At 36.8% G+C, this 26,705-nt stretch overlaps 1 protein-coding gene across 1 annotated transcript in view; it reads left to right on the forward strand.

The window, feature by feature from the left end:
* LOC124503877 (1-phosphatidylinositol 4,5-bisphosphate phosphodiesterase beta-1-like) overlaps window positions 1-23,159 on the forward strand; it is a 455,749-nt gene extending 432,590 nt beyond the window's left edge. The window contains exon 4 of the mRNA XM_047069167.1: window positions 22,914-23,159. Within this exon, the coding sequence (XP_046925123.1) occupies window positions 22,914-23,159 (246 nt within the window). The remainder of the gene's footprint in view (window positions 1-22,913) is intronic.
* Window positions 23,160-26,705: the final 3,546 nt, after the last annotated feature.

A 26,705-nucleotide genomic window follows, 5' to 3' on the forward strand; every position in this document is an offset into this window, starting at 1 on the left:
TGTACAATTAAAATTCATGTGCTCTGTGTTCTTTAATGCATGTATGTTATCCATAGGTAACAGCCAGCTAGAGAGAGTGAAAAGCTTAAATTGTATGCCTAACTCAGAAGCTTCCATTTTCACATAGTCTGGGATCTAATATCACATGCAAATTAAAAATTTCTTTGAGAATGAGCTTTGGGATTTCATAAAGATTTGGGGCTCTACCATGTGGTTGGTAAACAAAATTGCTCTCTTTTTTCAAGGTAGTAAATGGACCTCAAAATTAGCTGATAATCATCTCTGGCTTAAAAGAAAAGAGTATGGCCATGGGGCAAACTTGTTGCAGCTCCAAAAACATTTTATCATTCTCACCTAAATTAGATAGCTTTATATTACAATGTGACATCTGTTAAATATCTGAATAAGAAATATTTTCTGTTATTTAGAAAATGATGCTTAGATTTAAAGGGTGCTTTCATGCTTCGGACACTAATCCCTTTCATAAAACACTTCATAAATGCATTTTATAAAAACATGAATGTGAGTCAGTTGGCATAGTGGCATGCACAATGTAGAAACACAAATATTTCCCAAATGAATGAATGAGGATAAAAAATAAAAATGTTAGAGGTAATTATTTAAGGTTCCAAAGAAGCCTTTATTTTATTTTCAGATTTTAATATTTGAATGAATTCTATTTTTACTTTACATAATCAGAAGGCTGTAACAACTATCAATTAATTGCATAGTAGTGATGGGCTGTGTCCCTTAGCACTATTAGCTCCTAAAATCTTTGAGATACTGAAACATAGACACTCTAAACTTTTTTTTTGAGAGAGAGAGAGAGAGAGAAACAGAGAGATAGAATGTGCAATCAGGGGAGAGGGGTAGTGGGAGAGTGATTAAGTAGGCTCCGTTCTCAGCACAGAGCTTGACATGGGCCTTGATCCCAGTACCCTGGGATCATGACCTGAGCCAAAACCAAAAGTTGGATGGACACTCAACAGACTGAGCCATCCAGGTGCCCCAGACAGCCTAATCATTTAAGTGTACCCTAAAAAACTGGCCCCAGGATTTCTGGGACTTTTCAGCTTATAGGAAGTTAAATACCTTTCTTCTATTCTCTGCCAAAACAAGAAAGACTTTACTGATTGGAAGGTATTCTTTTCCTCCAACTTTTTCCCCCACTGCTTTCACTCACTTTTCCCCCACTACATTCCCCCCACTACTTACACAGCATGCAAGTCACTGGAGCAAAGATAGTGTTGGCTACTGGGAGTTAGGTTACTGATTTTAGAAGGACATCCGCTATAACTATACATTTCCTAAAGAAGCTGTCTCAAGCAGTTTATTTGTGGCTCAAGCATTTCTGTTTGTATTAGAGCATAAGAATGAGGCTATTAAAAGTTTGGAAGCTCCCCAGCATTTGGAAGAAGTGGGACTGGTGAGTTAAAAATTAAAAATTATTTTGTTAAGCTAAATGTATCCTTCAAAAGCCGTTCATATTATAAATGCTGACTCCAACGCATCCATCCAGTCAGCCTCTGCTGCTTTAAGGATTTTCTTTCCCTTCAATTCACCACCTATCATTAGGCCAGGAAAACTCAATCACCTACCAAAAGTACAAATATTTTGAAGTTTTCTCCAAAAATACTGAATTCCGTGATTCACCCATGTCTTCTGTCTGAGACATAGAATAGCTTCTTTCACAGCTTGGTGAGTGTTCAAAAGTACTTTGGGGGACAGATGGATGAACACCCGTATTCACACACCAGTGAATTAACCCTTCTAAAGTTCAGTGATTTTTTGTATATTCAGAGTTATGCAACCATCATCACTATATAATTTTAGAATATTTTTGTCACTCTATTAATAATCACTTCTCACCCCACCTCCCTCCAGACTCTGGTAACCATTAACCTACTCTTTGTTACTACGGAATTGACTATTTTAGGCATTTCATGTAAATGGAATCATAGATATGTGGTATTTAGTAACTGGCTTCTTTCACTTAGCATCACATTTTCAAAATTCACCCATGTAAGTTTAATTCATTGCTTTTTTTAAAAATTGTTTTGTTTATTTATTTTTGAGAGAGAGAGAGAGAGAGACTGAGAGACAGTGCAAGTGGGTGAGGAGCAGAGGGAGACAGAGACATAGAATCTGAAGCAGGCTCCAGGCACTAAGCTGTCAGCACAGAGCCTGATGTGGGACTCGAACTCACAAACCGTGAGATCATGCCCTGAGCCAAAGTCAGATGCTTAATCGACTGAGCCACCCAGGTGCCCCGCTTGATTGCTTTTAATTACTATGTAGTATCCTATTGTAAGGATCTACAGGCATCCCCTCTTATCTGTGGTTTCCAGGGTCTCAGTTACCCATAGTTAACCAGGGCCCAGAGGCAGATGATTTTCCTTTGGGCCTACAGTCGGGTCATTAGTAGCCTAATGCTACATCACAATGCCTATGTTGTTCACCTGACTTCATCTCATCCGGTAGCATTTCATCATCTCACAACATCACAAGAAGTTGGATGAGTACAGTACAGTAAGATATCTTGGGAGAGCGAGAGAGGCCACATTCACATAGCTTTTGTTACAATATATTATTATAATTATTTTATTATTAGTTATTGTTGTTAATCTCTTACTGTGCCTAATTTATAAATTAAACTTTATCATAGGTATGCATGTAGAGGACAAAACATAGTGTATATAAGGTTCAGTACTATCTGCAGTTTCAAGCATCCACTTGGAACGTATGTCTTGGAACACAGCCCTGCAAATAAAAGGGACTACTGTACTACATTTTGTTTATACATTCACCCATTGGTGGACACTTGGCTTGTTTCTACTTTTTGGTTGTTTTGAATGTTAATGCTGTGAGCTTCTACGTGCAAGTTTTTGTTTGGATATTTAAAAAATTTTTTTTAACGTTTATTCATTTTTCAGAGACAGAGAGCATGAGTGAGGGAGGGTCAGAGACAGGGAGACACAGAATCTGAAGTAGGCTCCAGGCTCTGAGCTGTCAGCACAGAGCCCGACCTGGGGCTCAAACTCACAAACTTGGAGATCATGACCTGAGCAGAAGTCGAACGTTTAACTGACTGAGCCACTCAGGTGGTCCCTGTTTAGATATGTTTTAATTTCACTTGGGCATATATCTAGGAGTGGAATTGCTGAGTTGTATGGTGACTCCATTTTTAACAACTTAAGAAACTAAAAAATTTTTCCAAAGTGGCTGTACCATTTTACATTCCCATCAGCAGTGTTTCTAATTAGTGCCTTATCATATAGAATGTGCAGGTGTTTCCTACCATTCTGTGGGTTGTTTTTTTACATTCTTGATAGTGTCCTTTAAAACACAAAGTTTTTAGTTTTGATGAAATTCAATCTATCCATTTTTTTCTTTGTTGCACATGTTCTTGGTCTAAGAAACTATTGCTTATGCAAAGTTGCAAAGATTTACACCTTTTCTTCTAAGATTTTTGTAACTTTAGCTCTTCTATTTAGCCCTATGGTTCATTTTGAGTTTTGTTTTTTTTTTTAGTAGTCTGAAATTTGGATCCAGCTTCATTATGATGATGATAATGTCTTGTTTGAAGTTAAGTGTATTTTAATATAAGAAATTTGTCAATTTAAAGAAAAAATTAAATAAATGTTAAACTATAAGCATTGAGGAAATATGCCATGATTTTTTTCAGGCTTTCCAGAAATATCACTCTAAGTTCCATATTACTGAACAAATTTACACTTAAATTTTTACTTTTATTTTTATTTTAATTTATAGAGAGAGAGGATAAAAGTAGGGGACTGGGATGGAGGTTGACATCCATATATGTGCCAAGCTCTATATGAATGTAGAAATTTATTAAGCCCTTATGTTTTCAAGGTTAAGAAAAGATGTACGCAAAAAATGAGCCCACTGGGGTCCTACTTCTTGAATTTTTAATTATAAAATACAGGGAAATAATTTGGCTTCATTAACGTTAAGCCTTAGTGTTAAAAATTCTTATATAAGATTAAAATTAAAAACATATCAGTGTCTTTAACAAAGAGATCACCTAGAACCGTTTCCACTATAGCCGGTTCATTCACATTGAGTTACCTAGTTGTCAGCCTGCACAGACTATCTTAAAATGTTAGAAGTCTTGATTAAGGCTTTATTTTCATAATAAAAAAAATTAAGAGCTCCTTAATCCCAGAAAACTTGATTTCCATATGTTTTTCACTTCCAGAACTTGTAAAAACAACTTCTTCAGGAGGGCTAGTAACATGGGCCAGAAGAAATTTTATAGGCCAAATACAGTTGGAGTTGTGTTGGTTGAGCATGCAGTGAATATTCAACAACTCTTTGATCAACTGTCCTAGTGTTACTGCTGGTGTTTGGGGAACGTTTCCTTTGCCCTATTCTTGTGTCTGCAAATTCTTAAAAGGTATAGTCATCTCAAGTTTTCTCTGTTGGGAAACTAACCAGCTTTATAACTCACCCTTTTTTACTTCCTAAACACAATTAGGTGGCCTTCTTCAGTGTTCCAAAAGCACTTAACCCATTCATTACACTCAAAGAGTCTATGTATGTTTTTCCTCTACCAGATCATTAGAACTTTGAGGACAAAGATTATGCCTCATTTATAAACATAACCCTAGCACAGAGAATGGAAATAAAAGTACAAAGTTAAATGAATGAATGAAAAAGAAAGGTACACATGAAAGAAGTATATCTGTGGTATTTATTTATAAAGCTCCCAGAATGGTCATTCGTATATAGGCGAATCAGTTCTTGTACTGAAGGTCACTTAAGGAATCATTCAGAGCTTTCCTGGGATTCTATGATGCAGAGATCCAAAAGACAGTTTGGAAGAAGGTAGTCCTTAAGATGTCATCTTTGCTATTCATTGGGTGGGCAAGCAGGGAAAGAGTGGTATAGAAACGATAGGTAGTTGTCCCTCTTCAATTCAGTGGCCTGTTGCATTTCTACATCTTCTTGCAGCTTTATTTGCCTAACAGCCTCTTCTCTACCATAACCTAGTGGAATTGCAGAGGTTTCACCAAGAGGCCCCACCAGGAGGCTCCATACCCTCTGGTTGAAATATCCCTGAGGCATTGCATGTCCTATGTTCCTTAGGTGCATAGGGTTATCATGAACACACTAAACTCCACAGATCGGTAGGTTACCACAGACCCTTCTGCCCCAGTTACTGACTGGATCACATGTCCAGTTTATTTGGATTCCCACAGCCTCCTCTGTGCCCTCTCCTGTGGCCCTTGCCCAACAGAGGTTCATTACACATAAACAAAACTACCAATCTAATTAATGAAATGGCCACGCTTCCCTTCTGTATGAGAGACATTTTCTGAGACAATCTGGAAGAAGTCACTGTCTGTAAATACTTTCCAGGAAAAATTGGGGGTTCTAAATGTATGATCACATTCAAGTGTATCTATTGTACATGACACAGCTTCACACATAAGTCAAATAGGAGTGGATCCAGATGTGAGATGTGTGAGCCAAAGCCATTCTTTTTACTTTCTTTTTAACTATAAAGCAATAGAGCTTGGAATTGTGAATGTTGGCTCTACTGCATATATTAAATGTCTGAAAGTGCATCTCTTTACTTCTCTAAAAGAAAAAAGAAGACATTTAAAGACTCTTCAAGGAGTGTCCAGTACTGTATAACACAAAGCTGAATTTATAACCCCTCTGTGCATTATAGAGCTATGTGTCATCCACATAGCCAAAACAGCAATCATGTAAAGTGACATCACTGACCACCATTAATTATGGCATTTTTGTTCATGTGTCAGAGCACAACTATTGCAGAGCCAATTCAAGGTCTTCTAAGAGTAATAAATTCAACAACATACATTTGAGTAAACTTCAGGGACATTAGCTGTGCCCTAATTAAGTATACTTGTGAGTGTTGTAATAATCTCACAAGGAGAAATTCAGAACACAGACTAGTAGCTATCTCCTTTTTGTGCTGGTATATAATACATAGCCTTCAATCAATATAAGATGCTCCCATAAAGTCGAGCGTTTTTAGACCCTCATCTATAGACTGTAAAGAAACTATTAGCACTTCCACTTAAAGGAATATTTGATTCACAGTTATTTCTTCAAGTACCTTTTTTATACTTTTCACAATAATACAATAATGTATTAAGAGTACATAGTCTTTATACCTAACCATTTGCAAAGTACGTAAAAAGTGAAGAGAAAATACATTCTTATAAATGGAATATTTTTATAATGCCAATATAAGGAAGACCTTTCCACACATAACAATAAATTAAAAAGATAATTTAAAATATTGATAGGCTTGAATATCAAAAAATTTTAAATTTTCTTAGAGGAAAAATACATGATGACAAACATTAAGGAAAATGATACCTTTGGAGAAAATATTGCAAGATATTTGCTAGTCAGTAAAAACAAAGTGTTTTTATAAATCAATAAGAGTAAGAGAAATATCCTAATAGGAGGATGAACAGTTCATACTGTAAAAGACATGTCAATGCCAATAAACAAGAAGACATGTTTACCATCACTAGTAATTTTTAAAACACAAATAAAAATAATAAGATATTATTTTTAACAGCCTGCCAAAGATGAAAAAATGGTCAATAACCCATGTTTGGGACCTTATGTGCTATTTGTGGGCCATAAACTAGTGAAGCCTCTTTAGTGAGCCTCTCGCAATAGGTACCTCAAGTTGCCTTTGACCTTGAAGTTCCAAACCTGGGAATTTATCCCAAGGAGACGTGAAAGTACATGGTAATGTATTCACAAAGATGTTCATTGAAGCATTGCTTGTAATTGTAAAACCTGTGCAATGATAAGAGAGAGGTTAAATATATTATCTAACGATGTATTAAATAAATTCCTACAATGGAATACTGCAGAATCAATTAAAAGCAATATATGCCTGTGTTTATAAACATTTCATCAAACTATATGTGGTTTGAGCCTATTTATATAGAATTGTGTGTGTGTGTGTGTGTGTGTGTGTGTGTGTGTGTGTGTCTATGTAGGGAAATACTTAGAACTACACTAAACACTAGAAATGTTTATAACTTACTAGCCACTGGCTTCATGTGGCTATTTAAATTTAAATTTAATTAGATTAAAATTTCAGTTCCTCAGTCGCACTAGCCACATTTCAAGTATTCAGTAGACACATGTGGCTAATGGCTATCACACTGAACAGCACAGATACAGACCAGGTCCGTTTCCATAGAAAGTTCTATTAGACAATGCTGGTGTCAAAAAATGTTCTCCAACATGTTTTCAGTGGTTGCTTCTGGCTGGCAGAATTCAGGTTTAATTTCATTTCATTATACTTTTCTAAATTACTTGAATTTAGAGTATGCAATATATTCGTATTCAGAAGTTTCTTTCATCTGAAAAAAAAAATACCACCGATCATCCACCACATAGAAATAAGCACTGCTAGGGCCACCTGGGTGGCCTAGTTGGTTAAGTATCCTGACTTCAGCTCAGACTTCAGCTATGATTTCATAGCTCGTGAGTTCAAGCCCCGTGTTGGGCTCTAGGCTTACAGCTCAGAGCCTGGAGTCTGTTTCTGATTCTGTGCCTCCCTCGCTCTCTGCCCCTCCCCAACTTGCGCACGTGCGCTCGCACTCTCTGTCTCTCTCAAAAATAAACATTAAAAAAAAAAAAAGAAATAAGCACTGTTAATTTTGTTGTATTTCCTTGAAGTCTTTGCTCTCTCTACCTATAATTTCACAGAAATAACACCACATGTACAAGGGTTTAGTGTTTCTTTTACAGCTAATATTATACCATAAGTATTGCACCTTATTCTTTAAAATTCCTCATAAATATCAGTTTTATAAACTGTATATACTATTCCATTCTGTGTACTCAAATGATTTTTGTTTTACACGTCGGCCTGAAAATACTACTAAACTATTGAAGAATTTTGCAAATCGCTTGGATTTGGGGAAATCAAATTCACAAGGAAAGCAGTGACTCATACTTTTATGAAGCACTATGTAGAGAAACCTCTCATATATCACAATTTGAAGATGCTTTTTTTTTGTTCTAAATCACTATTTAAAACCACCCTCATAAAAGAGAATAGCCTTAGAAATCAATGCTTTCATAAAGTACCCATATAACTCAAGTGTCCCCTTCCACTACTGAATATAACAATACACAGAAATCTTTGTTAATATCTGTCTCTGTGGAGACTTCCATGACACATCCAAAATGTGTCACTTCTCATTAAGCCCCTTCAAAAACTGTTCTTTAAATGTACATGCTTCATTTGGCTTCCTTGGGCTACATTTTGATAAATATAAAATGACTTTAACATGGGAATAAAAAGAAAAATATTTGAGGGATTAAAGAACAATGGCCCAAAATGCATGGAAGAGGAGAAAGGGTAACAAATCTACTTGACATCTTGCTGGGCAGGGTTTTTTGGGTTTTTTTTGTTTGTGTGTGTGTGTGTGTGTGTGTGTGTGTGTGTGTGTGTGTGCTGTATTTAGCATCCTATCCAGAATAAAACTGAAACCAGGGACTTTGTTTTCTCTAGCCATTCCCCTGGTAGATAAGACCTTTGCAATCAGATTTATGATCAACAAATAGGAATAGCCTTGAAAGTACCTCAGATTTAGTGGATTAAAAACCAAACTCATTATCATTCCATCTACTCCTTCTAAACCTGTTCTTCCTTCAGGCATCACTATCTCTCCTGAAAGAGACACCATTGTCTCAGTTGTTCAGAATTTGGGAGTCATCGCTGATACCGCCATCTCTTCAATCCCAGGACATGGTCCAACAACACTTCAAGCTAATTTTACCTCTTCAGCTCTGTCCAGTTGCACCAACATGCTACCAGCCCTTCCCTCCTGAAATGCTGCCTGGTGCCTCCCCTCCAATCTTTATCCACTTCTAGCAAATCACGTCTAGTCCTTCCTCTGCTTGAAACCATTCCTCTTCCTCGCTCAAGGGCTTAAAACTCCTTAACAAGGAAAGCCATATTTCTTAGTATAGTCTGGTCCCCTATGTATCTTTCAAATTCATTTCACCCAGTCTCTCTTACTAGCTTTGAACTTTGCTGCTCTTTCTCCTACCACAGGGCATTTGCTTATGCTAGTCCTCTGCCTGTAGTGTTTCTTCACTACCCCTCCTTCATATGGTTAAGACTCTCCCATTTTTCAAATTTCAATTCATCTAATAATTCTTTAAGGAAGTATTCCATTATTCCTTATTCCATTAATTATATTAGGCTCTCCTGTTAAGCTCTCTTACATTTATTTACAGACTATTTGATTAATGTTTTGTTTCCTCACCAAATTATAAGCACCGTGAGGGTTTATCATATCCGTTTCGTTTACCAGTGTAGCTCCATCAACTATCACAACGCCAGGTAAATAGTAGGTGCTTAATAAACATTTGTTCACTCGATAAAGAGCATGAGGCAGATGGCCCACACACTAGAAAAACTCTAAATGATCTTCTCCAAAGGAGCCTTTGGAACATCAGTCAATTGCAGAGTGCCCCTAGAGAAACAGATTCTCTACTGAGGAGAAAGCCATGTAAGTCATTATACTTTGGAGTGAAATGCCCTTATTACATTTCCTCTTGAGTTGGACTATATCATATTTGAAGGTGATAGTCCAGGACCCAACTCTATTGTTACAGAGCCCAGGAAGCTGAGATCTGCCCACAGAACCATTCTTGGAGTACCCAGAGTGGGGGCCTTTTACATATCTCTGAATAGGCCTGAGTAGAGAGATCTGTGACAATAAGGCAATTGGGAAGCAATTTTCTGCCAGGAAGAAGAAAATCAGAAGGTACATAAAAATGGAAAAATTGATGCTTACAGAGATTTGGGGCCATGCTGTTCAAACTGACACCATTCCCTTTTTCCCAGTATCATAGCTGTCTCTCTCCTAAGTTTCAGCTTTTACAGACCACATCTGGACACGACCAGTGAGGTGCAGAAGCCAGCTCATACCAGGTCATGATAACCAATTGTTAAATGTTTGGTAAATATGCTACTGGTTTTTATTTGTCTTTTTTAATTTTTTAAAAATGTTTATTCATTTTTGAGAGAAAAAAAGAGAGAGCATGAGCAGGAGAGGGGCAGAAAGAGAGGGAGACAGAGAATCTGAAGCAGCCTCCACGCTGTCAGGGCAAAACCCAGCGCAGGGCTGGAACCCACAAATCATGAGGTCATGCCCTGAACGGAAGTCAGACACTCAACTGACTAAGCAACCCAAGTGCCCTGCTACTGGTTTTTAAACACAATCACTATTATACATCAAATAACATAAATTTGCAACTAAAATTGTATTTAGAAACAAAGGTAATAAGTATTCAGAACTCATCATTTTCTAATTATTTTGCTATATTTTACCACCATCTGTGATCCTAAGGATATTTATACCTCTTATATCTGTAGAGTGAAATACTACATAATAGCATGCTACAGTACATCTCCTTCCACTTCCCAATTCAGTGACGGAATTAGAGTAGCTTGAAGTTGGCTATGGGAAGTATTTACACCATGAAAATTAGTAAATGCTACAATTCGGGGCTGTGAAGGTTTTTGTTCTTGTTATTTGTTTGCTTGTGTTTTGGGGTTTTGTTGATTCTTTTTTTCCTTTGAAAGCCTTAAATATGTACCAGTAAACCTTGAGAAGCAACCTATTCATGGTTCAATGCAATCTATTTTTTTTTTGTCCTTAATTGTTGAAATTACCCAGCAATGTTAGGAATTCTCTAGATAGAAATGAAACTGTGAACCAATCTCCAATATCTTCTTTCAACGTTTATTTATTTTTGGGACAGAGAGAGACAGAGCATGAACGGGGGAGGGGCAGAGAGAGAGGGAGACACAGAATCGGAAACAGGCTCCAGGCTCTGAGCCATCAGCCCAGAGCCTGACGCGGGGCTCGAACTCCCGGACCGCGAGATCATGACCTGGCTGAAGTCGGACGCTTAACCGACTGTGCCACCCAGGCGCCCCAATATCTTCTAAACTATATTTCACAAGAAAAGTATTGAGTAGGAACCACTAAAGAAAAAGGAAAAGGTATGAATCCTCTCATTCCCACTTCATACACTGCTCTGTTTCTTGAGTACCTAGGACAGCGTTTGTTTTGATCATAAAGCTAATATTTGAATGAATTAATTAGAGTACTCAAGAAGTGGAATAATTCGAATTAGTCCGTGATAATAGCATGACTTGAGTTCTCTTGATAGGAAACTGGTTGACATTACAATTCAACCTGAAACACTTCATGCATTAAATGCTGTCTTCTTGGGGTGATGTAAAATCATTTGACTTGCCAGGTTGTAAAGGATTTACTAAATCCCCTATGGAAAACTTTGATAAGGAAGACAAAAGATGGCTGAGAAGAGTGAGAAGGAGGGAAAAAGCTGAAAAGATGGAAAGTGATATTTGAGAACAATGGTAAAAACAATTGCTTAAAAATTAAATTAGTGTAGGTCAACAAGTAAAAATGCAAAGAAAAGGCTAATAATGTCCTGTGAATACTTACTCATTTTTGCACAGCTTTTATCAAATTAAGAGTACTTCAAACTCCTTGAATTCCATTTTCATTCTTATTTAGAATTGTACTGAGAATTTCAGTGATGGTGTTAACAGGATGGAGATCTAGTTAACCTGCCTAATTATAATGAAGTAGTCGACATTTGTATAACTTTCAAGATAATTTTTTCTCATTGAAAGTTGACAATTTTGATCTTCATATATAATGTTGGATTATTTTGATACATGAATGGTAAAGCATTCTGAAGATGTTTTCTTACTTTCAAAGAGAAGCAACACATGAAAAGGCATGTTTAAGACAGGGCTTATTTGTTTATTTAGATGCTACTAGTTTTTTCTTATGAAGTACACATGAGACCACCTCCAGACTCTGAATTGTAAAGAGCTTTGTATCCTTGTGTTTCTGAAGGAATAATTACATTATTGATCTGTGTGCATTATGGAATATAGTTAACTCATTTATCTAGAGTAATGGAAAAGAGATGTAAATAAAACAAGGAAATCAATCTGAAAGTCAAATAATATTTTATCTTGAATATTTTTAGCAGCTTTAGAAAATACATATTAATTGGGGTGCCTGGGTGGCTCAGTCAGTTAAGCAGCTGACTTCTGCTCAGGTCACGATCTCGCGGTCGAAGAGTTCAAGCCCTGCATTGGGCTCTGTACTGACAGCTCAAAGCCTGGAACCTGCTTCAGATTCTGTGTCCCCCGCTCTCTCTCCCCTCCAGATTGTGTGTCCCCTTCTCTCTCTGCCCCTCCGCCACTCATGCTCTCTCTCTCTCTCAAAAGTAAACATTAAATTAAAAAAAAAAGAAAATACATATTCACATGTGTATTTAGACAGTTATAGATAAATTATCCATTTACTTCAAACTCCTGCAGTTATTTATAGCAAATTGAAAGGAAGATTTCTGTACTTTAAACCTCTACAACCCTTTATAATTGTAAATAAGAAAAAGCTACAGAGCTAATAATTTTTCATGTCATACTTAATTATGTCAGTGATCACAATATATATGAGTTTTTCTGTCTATGTGTTACACTACGGTTTGCAGTTTTGTTTGGGTCACCACACTAATGCTTTAAGGTGAGCAGACATTACTATCACCCATATTGTGTGGAAACCAATCTGAAGCTCTGAAAAAACCAAGTTGCCTAATTTCCAAAGTAGTTAAATGTAGGAGCCAGACACATAAAGTTCTAGAAATGACCTGTCTTTTTGCACTCTTTAAATTATGCTTCCCATGGGAGAGTAAATTTAAAAAAATGAAAAATTGGGGTGCCTGGGTGGCTCAGTCGGTTAAGCATCCGACTTCGGCTCAGGTCATGATCTCACGGTTTGTGGGTTCGAGCCCCGCATCAGCCTCTGTCTGACAGCTCAGAGCCTGGAGCCTGTTTCAGATTCTGTGTCTCCTCTCTCTCTGTCCCTCCCCTCTCATGCTTTGTCTCCCTCTGTCTCAAAAATAAATAAACATTAAAAAAAAATAAATAATAAAAATATAAAAAATGAAAAAATGAAAAATTACAATGCATTTTTAAATAAGTCAACCAAATATACACAAGCCATAAATGTATAAATGTAAATACAAATGTATGTCTTTCTTGATAAGTCACAAAGTAAGCAAATATTTATAAATATATACAGCAAGATGTTCTGTGGCCTATAAGAGATTAAATTATTCAGTAGATACCCCCAAATTGTCTTTCATTTTCGAGCTATTAGTATATTTTTTCAAGTAATCACAGCTTGTTATGTGTTGGCCAGAGCACTTAACTTATAATTAATCATTTGTTCCCATAACAAACTTTAAAATGTTTTTCATGTTTATTACTTATTTTTGAAAGAAAGAGACAGACAGTACGAGCAGGGGAGGGGCAGAGAGAGAGGGCGACACACAATCCAAAGCAGGTTCCAGGCTCTGAGCTGTGAGCACAGAACCAACGTGGGGCTCAAACCAACAAACCTGAGCCCAAGTTGGACGTTCAGCCAACTGAGTCACCCAGGTGCCCCTCCCATAACAAACTTTTTAAGAGGACACTATTAGTATCCTTATCCCACAGATGAAGTAACTGAGGCATAGAAAGGTTAAGGAAACCTCACGAGGTCTCATTCCTTTTAATTGGTGGAGCCAAAACTCCAGACAGGCAGGATAAAATTTCTACAGTCTCCTTCCAAGTGCCAAAAGTCTTTAGGATGGGTATACTTGGATTTTCCAGAAACTGCAAAGGGAATGTTGTTTGTATTTGTCCTTATTAAGGAATTATTGGGCCTTCTTTTCTGATATACTTAATTTTAACTTCTGTTCTGAGATTCCAGAAGCCCCTTTGGTACCATCTAGGGGGTACCATATATCAAATACCATGTGAGGAAGTAGACATCACAACAAAATAGGAAGAAAAAAAAATCTCACCTATAAAGGATGCACAGACCAGGGAGAACTTAGTAAATATACCTGCATTCTTTCAACAAAGAAGCCTCTTTATTCTTCCCAAATTTGGGCACAGTGATATTAAGACTTATCACGAAGCACCAACTCCCTCCCCAAAAGTTGAAGGAAAAGGAAACGCATTTCACCATCTCAGTGAGAGGATTAAATAAGAAGGAAACAATGACGTCCAAGTGCCTGGTTCGCACACAGCACGACCCATGGGGGCTTATGGACCTTTATGTACCGGAGTGAGAGTGGCTGCACCTATGAATTTCATAGTGGTTCAATGCTTGCATGTGTCAGAGAAAGCTGGGGGATAGTTTGAAACATGAGTGACAGGCTCTCTATACTTTAGAATTTTGAAGTTTGACAAATACTGACTAGATCTGGAGGCAAAAGCTAACTACTTTTTCCCAGTGACTTAAAAAAAAAAAAAAAACCTGCTATGTATTTCATGCACTTTTACTTTCAGTAAGGATGATGGTACAAATGATGATTAAATCTGGCCGTTCAGCTTCCATTCTTCCCCAGGAAGACAAGTGGTGTCATTAGACCCTGTTTCTTTCCTATTTTAATTTCACATTTGGTTTATTTTGTATTTTTACGAGCTGTCTAAAATATCACTAAAGGAGATGATTTGAATAGAAGCTGATTCATTTAAATTTAAGTTTATTCTGCTAGTTGAACTATTTGCACTATTTTTATAGAAACCCCATGCAATTGGCTACCCCCTTTAGCACAATATGATATGGAGGCCGCTTAGACTTTACAATCAGATGTACTTGGAGTCAAATCTCCCTTCCCCCTATTTTATAAAACTGGGCAAATTGCTCCTCTAAACCTCAGAATTCTCATTTGCAAATTGAGGGGGAAAAAAAAACAACAACATAGTTACTTCTCAGTGTTAATTTGTTGATTAAACAAAGGGGGCAATATAGAACAGTGAGAGTGCTGCTTGACACATAACTAAGTTACTAATTTTAAAAACCTAGTGTCATTACCTGTATTATTTTTATTAGAGAATTGAATAGATAAGAATTTATCTATTTGCCCTGCAGAAATTTCTTCAAAAGTAGATCCCATAGAATACATGGAGATTCATCAGTATCAGGGTAACATTTTCTTATTTCTTAGTCATTACCTCAACACTGTAATGGACATTTTCGGGGCATTTGTACTCCACTGGCCCATGGGGGTGGCCTGCAGGGTTCCCATATAGTCCTGAGGATGCGGAATTTCTGGCCATAATGCGAGAGAGCCCCCCAGGAGAGACCCCCCACCAATGATAGATGAGATTGAACAGATCAATGCTCTGGTTTCCAGGCTCCTTGGGGAACATTCTCAGGTGTGTTCTTCACGGTCCCTTGGAGTGACCCTGGATGAATTGAGCCTCAGTTGTTCAAAGTGGTAAAACCTGTCATTAACACATCATTCATTGGCTTTCTCTGTTCCTGTCTTACTTTCCCACTTCCTCATTGCCTTTCTTGTTATTACCTCCAAATTAACCTACTTGCCCCCAGATCTTTGACTCAGGTCTGCTTCTGGAGCATCAAGATGAACATTCTATTAGCCAAGCCAAGTCTGTCTATTAGACAAACATTCTGTTATCCAAGCCAAACATTCTACGATCCAACCCAGCTTAGATAATGCAACTTCTCGAAACAGACACATTGGTCCAGCTTTGGATAATGTCCATTGAACATCTCCACATTCTGGGACTAACTCACTTGTTCCCAGGAATCCAGGCACTTTATTTTAATTCCTTTTTTCTGCTACTTCTGAGTGTCAGCCACCTGAAATGCCTCCAGCATCCTCTTTCTCTTTCTTTTCCTTCTAGCTTTTGAAAATACATGAAACTACACTCTGAGCTTGTAAGGAAAGGAGAAAAACATCAAACAGTTAAATTTTTTAATTCGTCACTAGAATGCTATTTGGACATTCTCCTTGAATTTTATTTTCGTTTTCTCTGTGGCTATTCCCAAGAATGACCAAATTTTTAGCTGCATGGATACGTCCATATTCAAGGGGAATATTTTACAGGATGGCTGCCTTTACATTTTTCCAAACTATTTTTTTCTTTTTAGATTTGAAAAGCATGTTAATTTTAGCGCAATTCATGCCTGGCATCTTCAAGCTATTTTATTTTGGATGGAGGTGCCTAGGCAAGCCAACTATATTTTTTTTCCATTAGTAGATTCACTTGTACACTGAGGCTCCCCATGAGTGGAGTGGAGAATGTCTTTACACATTCATCACTACTCTGTCCAAAACAGACGTAAATGATCTTGTTATGATAATACCACTGTGAAATATGAAGGACAGTACTCTACCTGCTCTTTTTTCTTTCTAGTATTTGCCCATAGTCGCTTTTCTTTGTCATAGTACGTCTGCTCTCCTCTTGCTTCCTCCATATAAAGGAATAGCTGAAAAACATTCAAGCCCTCCTCACCTTTCACTTGCAGGAAGAAAAGCATAAACCACATCCTCCAAGTCTTCCTCCTGCATAGGAGAATGTTTGCAGCACCGTATTTCAGAGTTGTGGTCCATGCAAGTGGGTAGTGTTTTATCTAAAAAGGCTTGCTGGGGCCTGAGCTACATCCTAATGAGCATGACATTCCTCATCACGTTCATTAAAAGGAGGGAGAAACTTTTATTTTATTTTTCAAGTTTTTTATTTAAAATCCATTTAGTTAACACACAATGTAATAGTAGTTTCAGGTGTAAAATATAGTGATTCAACACTTCCGTACATCGCAGGGTGCTCATCACAACTGTCCTCCTTAATCCCCATCACCTGTTTAGTTCATCCCCCTATCCCTCCCTTCTGGCAACCGTCAGTTTGTTTTAGTTCAATGCCTATTTCTTAATTTGCCTCTCTTTTTTTCCTCCTTTTTCTTGTATTATTTCTTAAATTCACAAATGAGTGAAATCATATGCTATTTGTCTTTTTCTGACTGACTTATTTCACTTAGCATTATAGTTTCTAGCTCCATCCATGTCGTTGCAAATGGCAAAATTTCATTCTTCTTCTATGGCTGAGTGACATTTCAGCCAAGTGGCTGTTTCCATACTTTGGCTGTTGTAGATAATACTGCTATAAACATTGGGGTGAGTGTATCCCTTTGAATTAGTATTTTTTTATTCTTTGGATAAATACCAAGTAGTGCGATTGCCAGATCATAGAGTAGTTCTATTCTTAACTTTTTGAGGAAACTCCATACTGTTTCTCAGAGTGGCTGCACCAGTTTGCATCCTACTGGCAGTGCAAAAGGATTCCCCTTTCTCCACATCCTCACCAACACCTGTTGTTCCTTTTGCTGTTGACTTTAGCCATTCTGACAGTTGTGAGGTGATATCTCATTGTAATTTTCATTTGCATTTCCCTGATGATGAGTGATATTGAGCATCTTTTCATATATCTGTTGGCCATCTGTATGTCTTATTTGGAAAAATGTCTATTCATGTCTTCAGCCCATTTTTAATTGGACTATTCATTTTGGGGATGTTGAGTTTTATAAGTTCTTTATACATTTTGCATACTAGCCCTTTATCGGATATGTCATTTGCAAATATCTAGGAGAGAGAAACTTTTAAAATGAAAGGTGTGACGATAAGTATTGATTCCAAGGGAATTTGTTAGTCTTTTTTTTTTTTGAGAGGCAAATGTTAAATTCAGGAACTCGATGAAGAACCATCCTGGATATAAGTTAATATCTTTCTTTTACAACAAATTTGAACAAAAAAGAGTTTGCTCTGCTTTCAAAGAAGAGGTAGCTTTATACCTACAAAGCTTGGCTGTACTAAGGTCACTTGAGTATAACAAGGAATCTGTCATGTTTATTTTCCACTATTGTATTGAGTGTTAAGGGAAAGATTTTTCCCTGATCATTTATATAAATGATGGATTACAGTTATATCCATATAACTGCAATTCAGGTTGAAAATGTTGCATTAAGTACCGAGAATAAAATTAACCTAATATACAGATTACTCCATAAACTTAAAATCCAATAAAGATCTAGTTCATGGGGGTGAGTAAGGTATATTTTCAGTACCAAAATGTTTCTGGTGTCAAAAATGAAATGTACAGGTCTTTAAAAGGTATTTTATTTTGTAGATATCAAATATACAAATAAGACAGCTTTTCTTTAAAAGTCATATTAAGGAATGAAAGTTGAAACTGGCATTTACCTCTTTGAAAAATCATCCTGGGGGCGCCTGGGTGGCGCAGTTGGTTAAGCGTCCGACTTCAGCCAGGTCACGATCTCGCGGTCCGTGAGTTCGAGCCCCGCGTCCGGCTCTGGGCTGATGGCTCAGAGCCTGGAGCCTGTTTCCGATTCTGTGTCTCCCTCTCTCTCTGCCCCTCCCCCGTTCATGCTCTGTCTCTCTCTGTCCCAAAAATAAATAAACGTTGAAAAAAAAAATTAAAAAAAAAAAAAAAAGAAAAATCATCCTGTGGCTGGTGTTTATCCCTTCCATTAATTTTAAAAATTTTAAAGATATAATTACACTAACACGTGCTGTAATGGAGTCCTTGTGTCTCAGATATAGAATGGGCTTTACTTTCTTCAGTGGTCTATTGCCTGGAAGAATTATTAAGTTGAGCAACTTTCTTTGCGACAGACATGAAGTAATTTAATCATGAATCTTAACGATTGAAAGAAAGTGAACTTATTCAGTGAGACAGTCTCCATTTTGTAACTCTTAGGGAAATGGAAGTGATCTAAGACTTACCTTTCACAGTGCAGTTAAATTATAGCTGCCAGGATTCTTAGCTGTTCTGGTTAATTCGAACTGTGGAGACATATCTAGGATATTCTCTGCAGAAAGCAGTCCTTGAGTGACAACTTAGTGAAAATATGAAATTCCAAGTTCATCGCTCCTCTTATTTTTTTGTGAGCTATATTCTTTAGTATGCTTCAACAGAGACCATGAACTGGTTTACAGAATTGTAAAGATAGCTTGTTTTCTTTATAAAAATTTCAAGTAATGGGTATCAACTGCAGGGGTCCAGAAATATGTTTGAGTCTGGTAGTAACCTGAGTAGCTAAGTACTTCTCTGAAAACTGGTCAGGAGGTTCAATCAATAAGAAAAACCTCAGGCATAAAATCCTTTGTAGAATAGGTTTTTACAAGGGGGTGTTTTTCATGCAAATTGTCTGTAGGCATTTATTATTATTCCTGTTTTAATTTTATTCATTCATTTTTGAAATGCAGCCACTCATATTCCCAGACCTGAGACTGATGTACCCCAGAAGCAGCCATTTTTTGGACATCTATTTCCATTAACCTTTTTCTACCTGTAAAGTTTTCCAAATAGCACTTTGCTGTTTATCCTTCCAGATAAATCCCCCTTCCAGATAATTCTCTGAGGGTCTCCTCTGCTGTAAACAGCTGAGGGCAATTTTTGGTACTTGAAAGGACAAATATCTTATTCAGTATATCCCTCAGATGTCAACATGCTCAATAATGAAACCGAGGTTTGAAGCTACCATGTCAGCTTGGGATATTGTGTTCAAATTGAGAAAACTCAGAGTATAGGTAAAAAGAAAAGTAAAGTCATTTCTTAAGGGAGAGAATTCTAACATAACCCAAGTTTGATGCTGATAAAGGAAAGACATAGTTGTAAAGACAAATAAAATTATTAATGGTAGCAAACACAGTAAAATATAGTTTAAAAATTGGTATACTCCATCACCAAAAAGGACATTAGTAAGAACCTTGCTTATTATATATATACTTTAAACAATTTCTCTTTACTTCCAGATTACATAATTTTAAATATTGAAGGAATATTTCTCATATATTACTGTGCCTGCAGTTCATGTTCAATACTCTTTATTATTTATTGTACAACCATCTCAGATGTAGAGAGGCTTATAGGATGGTTTCTCAGATATCTTCTTCTCAGATTCAGTCATAACATCTTCATTTTGCTAGCCTTTCTCATCCTCCCAAATCCAGACATTACCTCCAAATACTTTATTCCACATTTTTAATTACATAAATGTCAATTATTTTTTAATTATATATTAATAGCCATTAGTGAGATAACTTTTACAGAGACACCACAAAGAGCAGATCATATTATAAATTCTTGTTGACTGTACCTAACAATATTGTCCTTTTCCAGAATTATTTTCTTTTTTTAACAAGTTTGTTTTCTTTTAAGTTTAATTTATTTATTTTGAGAGAGAGAGAGAGAGAGAGAGCACAAGCAGGTGAGGGGAAGAGAGAATCCCAAGTGGGCTCCATGCTGTCAGCATGGAGCCTGATGTGGGGCTCCATCTCACAAACCATGTGATCATGACATGAGCTGAGATCAAGAGCCGGATGCATAACAATGAGTCACCACACACCCCTCCAGAATTATCTTCTATTCTGGCACCTCTGCTGGGTGCTCTCTACTTGCCTTGCATTCCTATAGCTCAAGGACAACTCAGGTGAACATCCTGATCCCCACTTCTTGTCTCTATAGTTCTCAGAGGTGGCACTCTTTGATCAGTTACTATTTAATAAATGAGCAAAAGGACATGAGAATCAAGTGGTAAAGTAGTGCAGACTGAACAGAAAATGCTTGGGTTTTAGGGACTGTGAGCCAGGACCCTCAGACTAGGACAAAATACTTATGAGAAATATATTTTCATCATCTGAATGACCAAATCTATTTTTCCTATAAATCACAATATCGCAGATAGACTCTGTATTCATTGATTCAAAACTTGTGATTTATAATTACAAGTTTCAGATGGTTTCTGAGAATTATCTTTCTCTTCCAAGTACACACACACAAAATTAAAAGGACTGATCATTTTCTTTTCTAACTTTGCCTAAGCAGTTTTCAAAAACTATGATGCAAATGAACAGAGCAAAAAAAGTGACAAACAAACAAAACAGACTCTTAAACCAGAGAATGAACTGGTGGTAGCCAGAGGGGAGGTAGTCAAGGTATGGGTGAAAAAGGTGAATAAGACAAAAAATACATTTATCGTGATGAACACTGAGAAATGTACAGAATTGTTTCTTCATTATATTGTACACCCAAAACTAATATAACACTGTATGTTAATTACACTTGAATTAAAAAAATAAATAAAAATTTTCAAAAATCATGATGTAATTCATTTCACAGAACAGCTAGAATCATTCTATATTAGCCTTCACAAAAAAGCCCATTCTTCCTGACCATTTTCCTTCAATCTTTCATTAATGCCAGAATGCTAAAAATTTCCTTTTTTGCTATTGTTTACTTAATAAAATCCTTACTCTAGTTTTCTCCTTTTCTAGGCCATGCAAACTGATGTTCTTGTAATAGCATTTGATCTTTCTCGGAGGCCTGATGTACTTGATAAGTTCCCAACTTGTTAGTGGAGTTGAGGTTTTAATTATATTAGGCACATCTTTGAAATGGATTTTTCTCTCTTCATAACTTACCTGAAAATGTTCCTTTTTACACAGCCAAACAGAGGAGAAACGTTTAATACCTTTTAAGACATAATTAATGGTACTAAATCAAATTATTTAGCTGGAAAGATTTTATTTTCTTTCTTTTTTTTTTAAGTCCATTTTTTCTTTGTAAGGATGCTATAAATTAAAACATTAGAAAGGAGGTCAGAATAACCAGGCCTTGTTGGTCCAGCATTTTGCTAAATAAATAAGAATACAATTTTATTCCTTGCTTTGAAGCTGGCTGCAGATTTGCTAAGTGATTGGTTTGATTAATTTTATGCATGGATCTCTCATTTCATATGAGAGGAAAATAAATTCAGCCAAGATGAATGAGTTTTATTTTAGGTCTTACTCTGAATTCAGGAGGTTTTAGAAACCTCCATTTTCCATCATGACTAGATTGCCAAGGGATCCACACTTACGGTGTCCCAGAGAATCAAACTTGCTCTGAAAAGACAGCAAAAGTTCTCTATGTCCAAATCCCAGTACATTCTGAGGATAGAATTGAAATGAACATATTCATGGCAGGTGCCACCATCTTGCTAACAGCCTATTTCTTTACAATGAACTCAGTGTTGGAGAGGGTCCACAACTGTGATTCTCAGCCATGTTTCTGCCTCAACTCAAGACAGCATTATCATGTTTTGATTCCATAAGAATCATCTTCTTCATCTTAATGTGTCATGAACTGAAGAGAGAGATGAGATTTTGTATTTCAGTATGTGAGTCATGGGATGATTGGAGGAAATTGAGGGAGAATTATGGCACATAAAAATATGCTGCTACTAAATGATGTATGAAAAAGAGCCATTGACCAAGGACCATAAGTCTTTTTCTTTTTTCAGGTTTATTGAGATATAATTACCAGGTAACATTGTGTAAGCTTAAGATGTACAACATGATGATTTGGTACAAGTATATATTGCAATATGATTGTCACCATAAAGTTAGCAAACACCTCCATCATATCACATAATTACCATTCTTTTTTTCTGGTGAGAACACTTGAGATCTACTCTATTAGCATCTTTCCAGCAATATTATTACCTATAATCACCATGCTGTACATTAGGTCCTTAAAACATCTACATCTTGAATCTGGAAGTTTGTACTCTTTAAACAAAATCTCTCCATTTTCCACACACCCTTGCCCCTGGTAGCTACCACTCTATTCTCTGTTTCTATGAATTCTGCTTTTTTTAGATTATGCATGTGAGTGATATCATACAGTGTTTGTCTTTCTCTGTCTGATTCATTTCTTTTCATATAATGACATGAACACCATAAGTCTTGAGTCAGAAATTCTCTTTCCACAAACTTTTGGCAAGTTACTTCACCTCTCTAGTCCATCATGGGGTTAGGGACTTCAATCCTACCATTTTCTAGTACTAATAAAAGGCAGTTTTGTTTTGAAGACATTGTAGGTGTAACACTTTTGGAACTATGCTACCATGTTGGAATCTCTAGCTATAGACTAACTTTTTTCAACGTTTATTATCCAGGACCCCAAATTACGTGAACTTTTGGATGTGGGGAACATCGGACGCTTGGAACATCGCATGATAACGGTGGTGTACGGGCCTGACTTAGTTAACATCTCCCATTTGAATCTCGTGGCTTTCCAAGAGGAAGTGGCCAAGGTATGGTGGATAGAAACTTCTGATGCTTGTCACCTCACTCTGAACCCTTACGATATTGTACCGATGCCTGCAAAAGACTGGGTTTTTGTCATATTTAACACGTGTTAAAATTACATCTAAAAATAATTCAGCTGCCAAGTGGAAGTGTAATTCAAACACTTTCAAATAATGGCATCTACTAAGAATTATGGAGATTTTTCATTAGGAATGAGGCATTTGATATAATTTCTTTGCAGAAGAAAATACAGGTGAAACAACTTTTTATTTTACCTAAACACCTTATCCCAACTCATTCTCTCTTAGCCTCATCCCATGTCACTTCCAGCCCCATCTCTTTTCCAACCATCCTTAGCACCTTTTTAACCTCTTTTATGCTGAGTAGCACCTAGCTCACCACCATGCACATGGTAGCTGCTCAATTAAGGAAGGAAATGATTTTAAAATAAAAATTGCAAATAATATCAATAAATAACAATTATTCAGTTATGCACTAGAATGGTAAATTAGAAAGGGCCTCTCCATTAAGGAGTTGCTAATTCACTAACATAGCAGGCCTTTCAGATACATACAGAAACAACTATAATATAAGCAAGCTCTATCAAACAGGAAGCTGTGAACTTCTGGGAACCCTGGACTCAACTTCGATGCTTTCTCTCGAATAGTCCAGTTGCCATGAAAAGAGCGCTAAAATGAAAATATTGAAAGAACTTTCTTTTTTCATGTTTATAGTTTATAGGATACTAGTGATGATCCTTACCCTTCATACATTTCCTTCAAGACTTAAGATTATGAGTCAAAAAATACTTTTAAGTTTGTATGTCATATCTGTGCTCTTACAGAACTTCTCATGTCAAGGACCACAACTATGAGGTTCTGTCAAGCCAGTCATCATTGTGATTTATAAATGTTTAACCCTCAGTGGTCTGACAGTTCCCTGAATTACACCAGAAGTAATGGCCTGACCTCTATTCTTTAGTGATCATGGTAGAGGCTTATTTCCAACATTTACAAAAACATCGACTTCATTTCTTATAATGGAATGAATGAAGTACCAACCACTTTTAACAGTCTGAGGTTTTTAGAAACTACTCTCCAAAACAGTGTTACAGACCTAATCTATTTTCTCTCTTTAAGAACCAAGTCACCCATTTGCTTCTGTAGTATAACTTAGACATTTGGAGAGACTTCAGTTCTGTGAAACACTGCATGACAGCATTAATTTGCCTACCATGAGTTCTTATTCTGGTATACTGCTGGTAATCTGTGAGTTGTATATACTTCATTTCTCAGAATGTAGACGGATGGTTGGTTGGATGGTTGGATGAATGAATACAGATAATTAAATATTAACTACCTGCAAAATATTTTTGAAATATTGTTCCTTAAATACAACCATATTCACTTTAAAAAATAACCAATTCACGAGATTCATGAACTCTCAAAAACATTCAAAAAATGGCAGTGACTTTCAGGGAGGCTTTTACTAAGAATGAATATAGATTTTATATTACAAGTCAATCTACATATCTTATACTGTATTAAACCTTTGTGCAGTTAGGTTTAAAACATATTCAATTTCCTTCTCTCTGTGCATTCCTTCCCACTAATTTTCTTTAGGGATTTTGATTTCTGAACACTGTAATATTCTCCATCAGGACTGCATCTGTAGACATTTTTTCCAGCAGCAACTTGATGTTCCTGGTATAATTAATGAGGCTACAGAATGTTTTGCCTCCCTTGCCTTCCCTTTAGGGTATTTTTTTCCCCACTGAAATTGCTCACTAGAATGTTAAGATTTGCAAACACCATTTTACTCTGAAAATTTACTTTCCCCCCTTCTAATTGTCAGAATTGTCTCATAACATCACACCTTTTATTTAATCTCTGGGGCCAATGTACATGATGCTTTGTGTAGTGTCAACACCAAAGGAGACAGCCTCTCTCATTATGTAGAATGTCTGACAGAAACCGGAGCTTCTTTGAAACTCAAATATCTCCAGAAGAAATTATTTACAAAGAGATTCTGGCTCATCCATTCATTCAACACATATTTGTCAGTTGCCTTCTCTGTGCCAACCACAATTCCAGTGTTATGGATACAGCATTCTAGAATGCTCAGAGCCAACATTCTGGGAGAAATAAACAGATAAATCACAGTTATGAAATAAACATATTGTAGGTCAGATGGAGATCTGTGTAGAAGAATAAAGTAGGAGGAGAGGGTATGAGGGTGGGAGAAGGAAGCTATTTCTTTATGGGGTGCACAGAGAAGGCAAAAAAATTTGAAGGAAGTTGCTCAGTTACAGCAATATCATAGATTTCTGAGAAATCTCTTGGATCAATTTAAAAAAAATAATTAGAAGTAGGACTTGAACTTTCCTAAATATATTATTCCAGATTTGCATGCTTTCTTTCTTACATAAATTACCTGAATTTGAACTTTTTATTTATTCTTTAAGACAAGTGACTCTTTTAAAAAAGTGGGGTGAACACTGTCTTTCTTTTTTTCTCCACAGTTGGACTAAAAACATGGTGTCTCCTGCATATCTCAGTCATACTTTTTGTTATGCAGTTTGATTTGCCAACCACTCTGTACTCTAAGGATCAGCTTTCCCTGCTCCCTGGAGGGGCACTTCCCTTTAATGCCAGGGATAGGTGGTTTCATGTTTGTCCTCTGGGTCAAATAGTTCTCCCTGAATCTCCTACTCCTGTAAGGACCAATGGCCACATCCACATTTGCTATCCTCAGGAACTCCTGTACTTCAGTACCCCCCCCCCCCACCTTCCCTGGGAGGTCCTGACCACTCCCTGGAACCACAGGGTGGAAGTGAATATCACCACCCATCCTTTTTACTCTTCTACCATTAACTTCTAATAGTTCTCCACTCACAGCTACATGACTTGTGGCAGAGTTGGAGGTATCAGCAAAGGAAACCAGCTAAAGAAACAAGTTCATTCCTTGTGTTATAATGTGGCCTTCTGAACGGCTTTAGCTTTTATTGTGAGGAAGATGGAAGCCATTGGAGGGTTTTGAGCAGAGGATGAACATGACCTGACTTAACCTTTTAGTCAATAATGGACCATATGGGGAAAGGCTATAATGGAAGCAGGGAAGACCAGTGAAGAAACTACTAAAATATTTGCAGACTTAGACTAAAGTGGAGCTGTGTAAAAGATGAGAAGGGGTATATATATAAAGGAAGGAAGTCTGTATGTATATATATATATATATATGGAGAAAAATTGAGAACATAAGCTTATAAATTGTATGTTGCATGTAAGAAAAGAAGAATCAAGGATGACGTTAGAGTTTTGGCCCAAGAGACAGGAAGGATGGAAATAACCACTTATGTCATAGGGAAAATTTAAAGTAGAGCATACATTTGGAGGTATATAGCAAGGGTTCAGTTTTGATTATGTTCAGATTGAGATAATTATTAGACACCCAAGTGGATATGTTGAGTTGGATATACAAGCCTAGAGTTAAGTGCCAAATCTAATACATCAATTTGGAAGTCATCAAGTTGTAGATAATATTTAATGAGACTGGATGAGATCAGCCAGGAAGTGACTATAGATAGAGAGGATGCCCAAAGCCTGAGTCATTGATACTCCAACATGAAGAAACTGTGCTAAGAAAGAATCAGAAAAAGA

Source organism: Lynx rufus, unplaced genomic scaffold (assembly GCF_022079265.1).
Source record: "Lynx rufus isolate CCGP_SWC_20201006 ecotype Redwood Valley unplaced genomic scaffold, mLynRuf1.p SCAF_8, whole genome shotgun sequence".
Classification (NCBI taxonomy): Eukaryota; Metazoa; Chordata; class Mammalia; order Carnivora; family Felidae; genus Lynx; species Lynx rufus.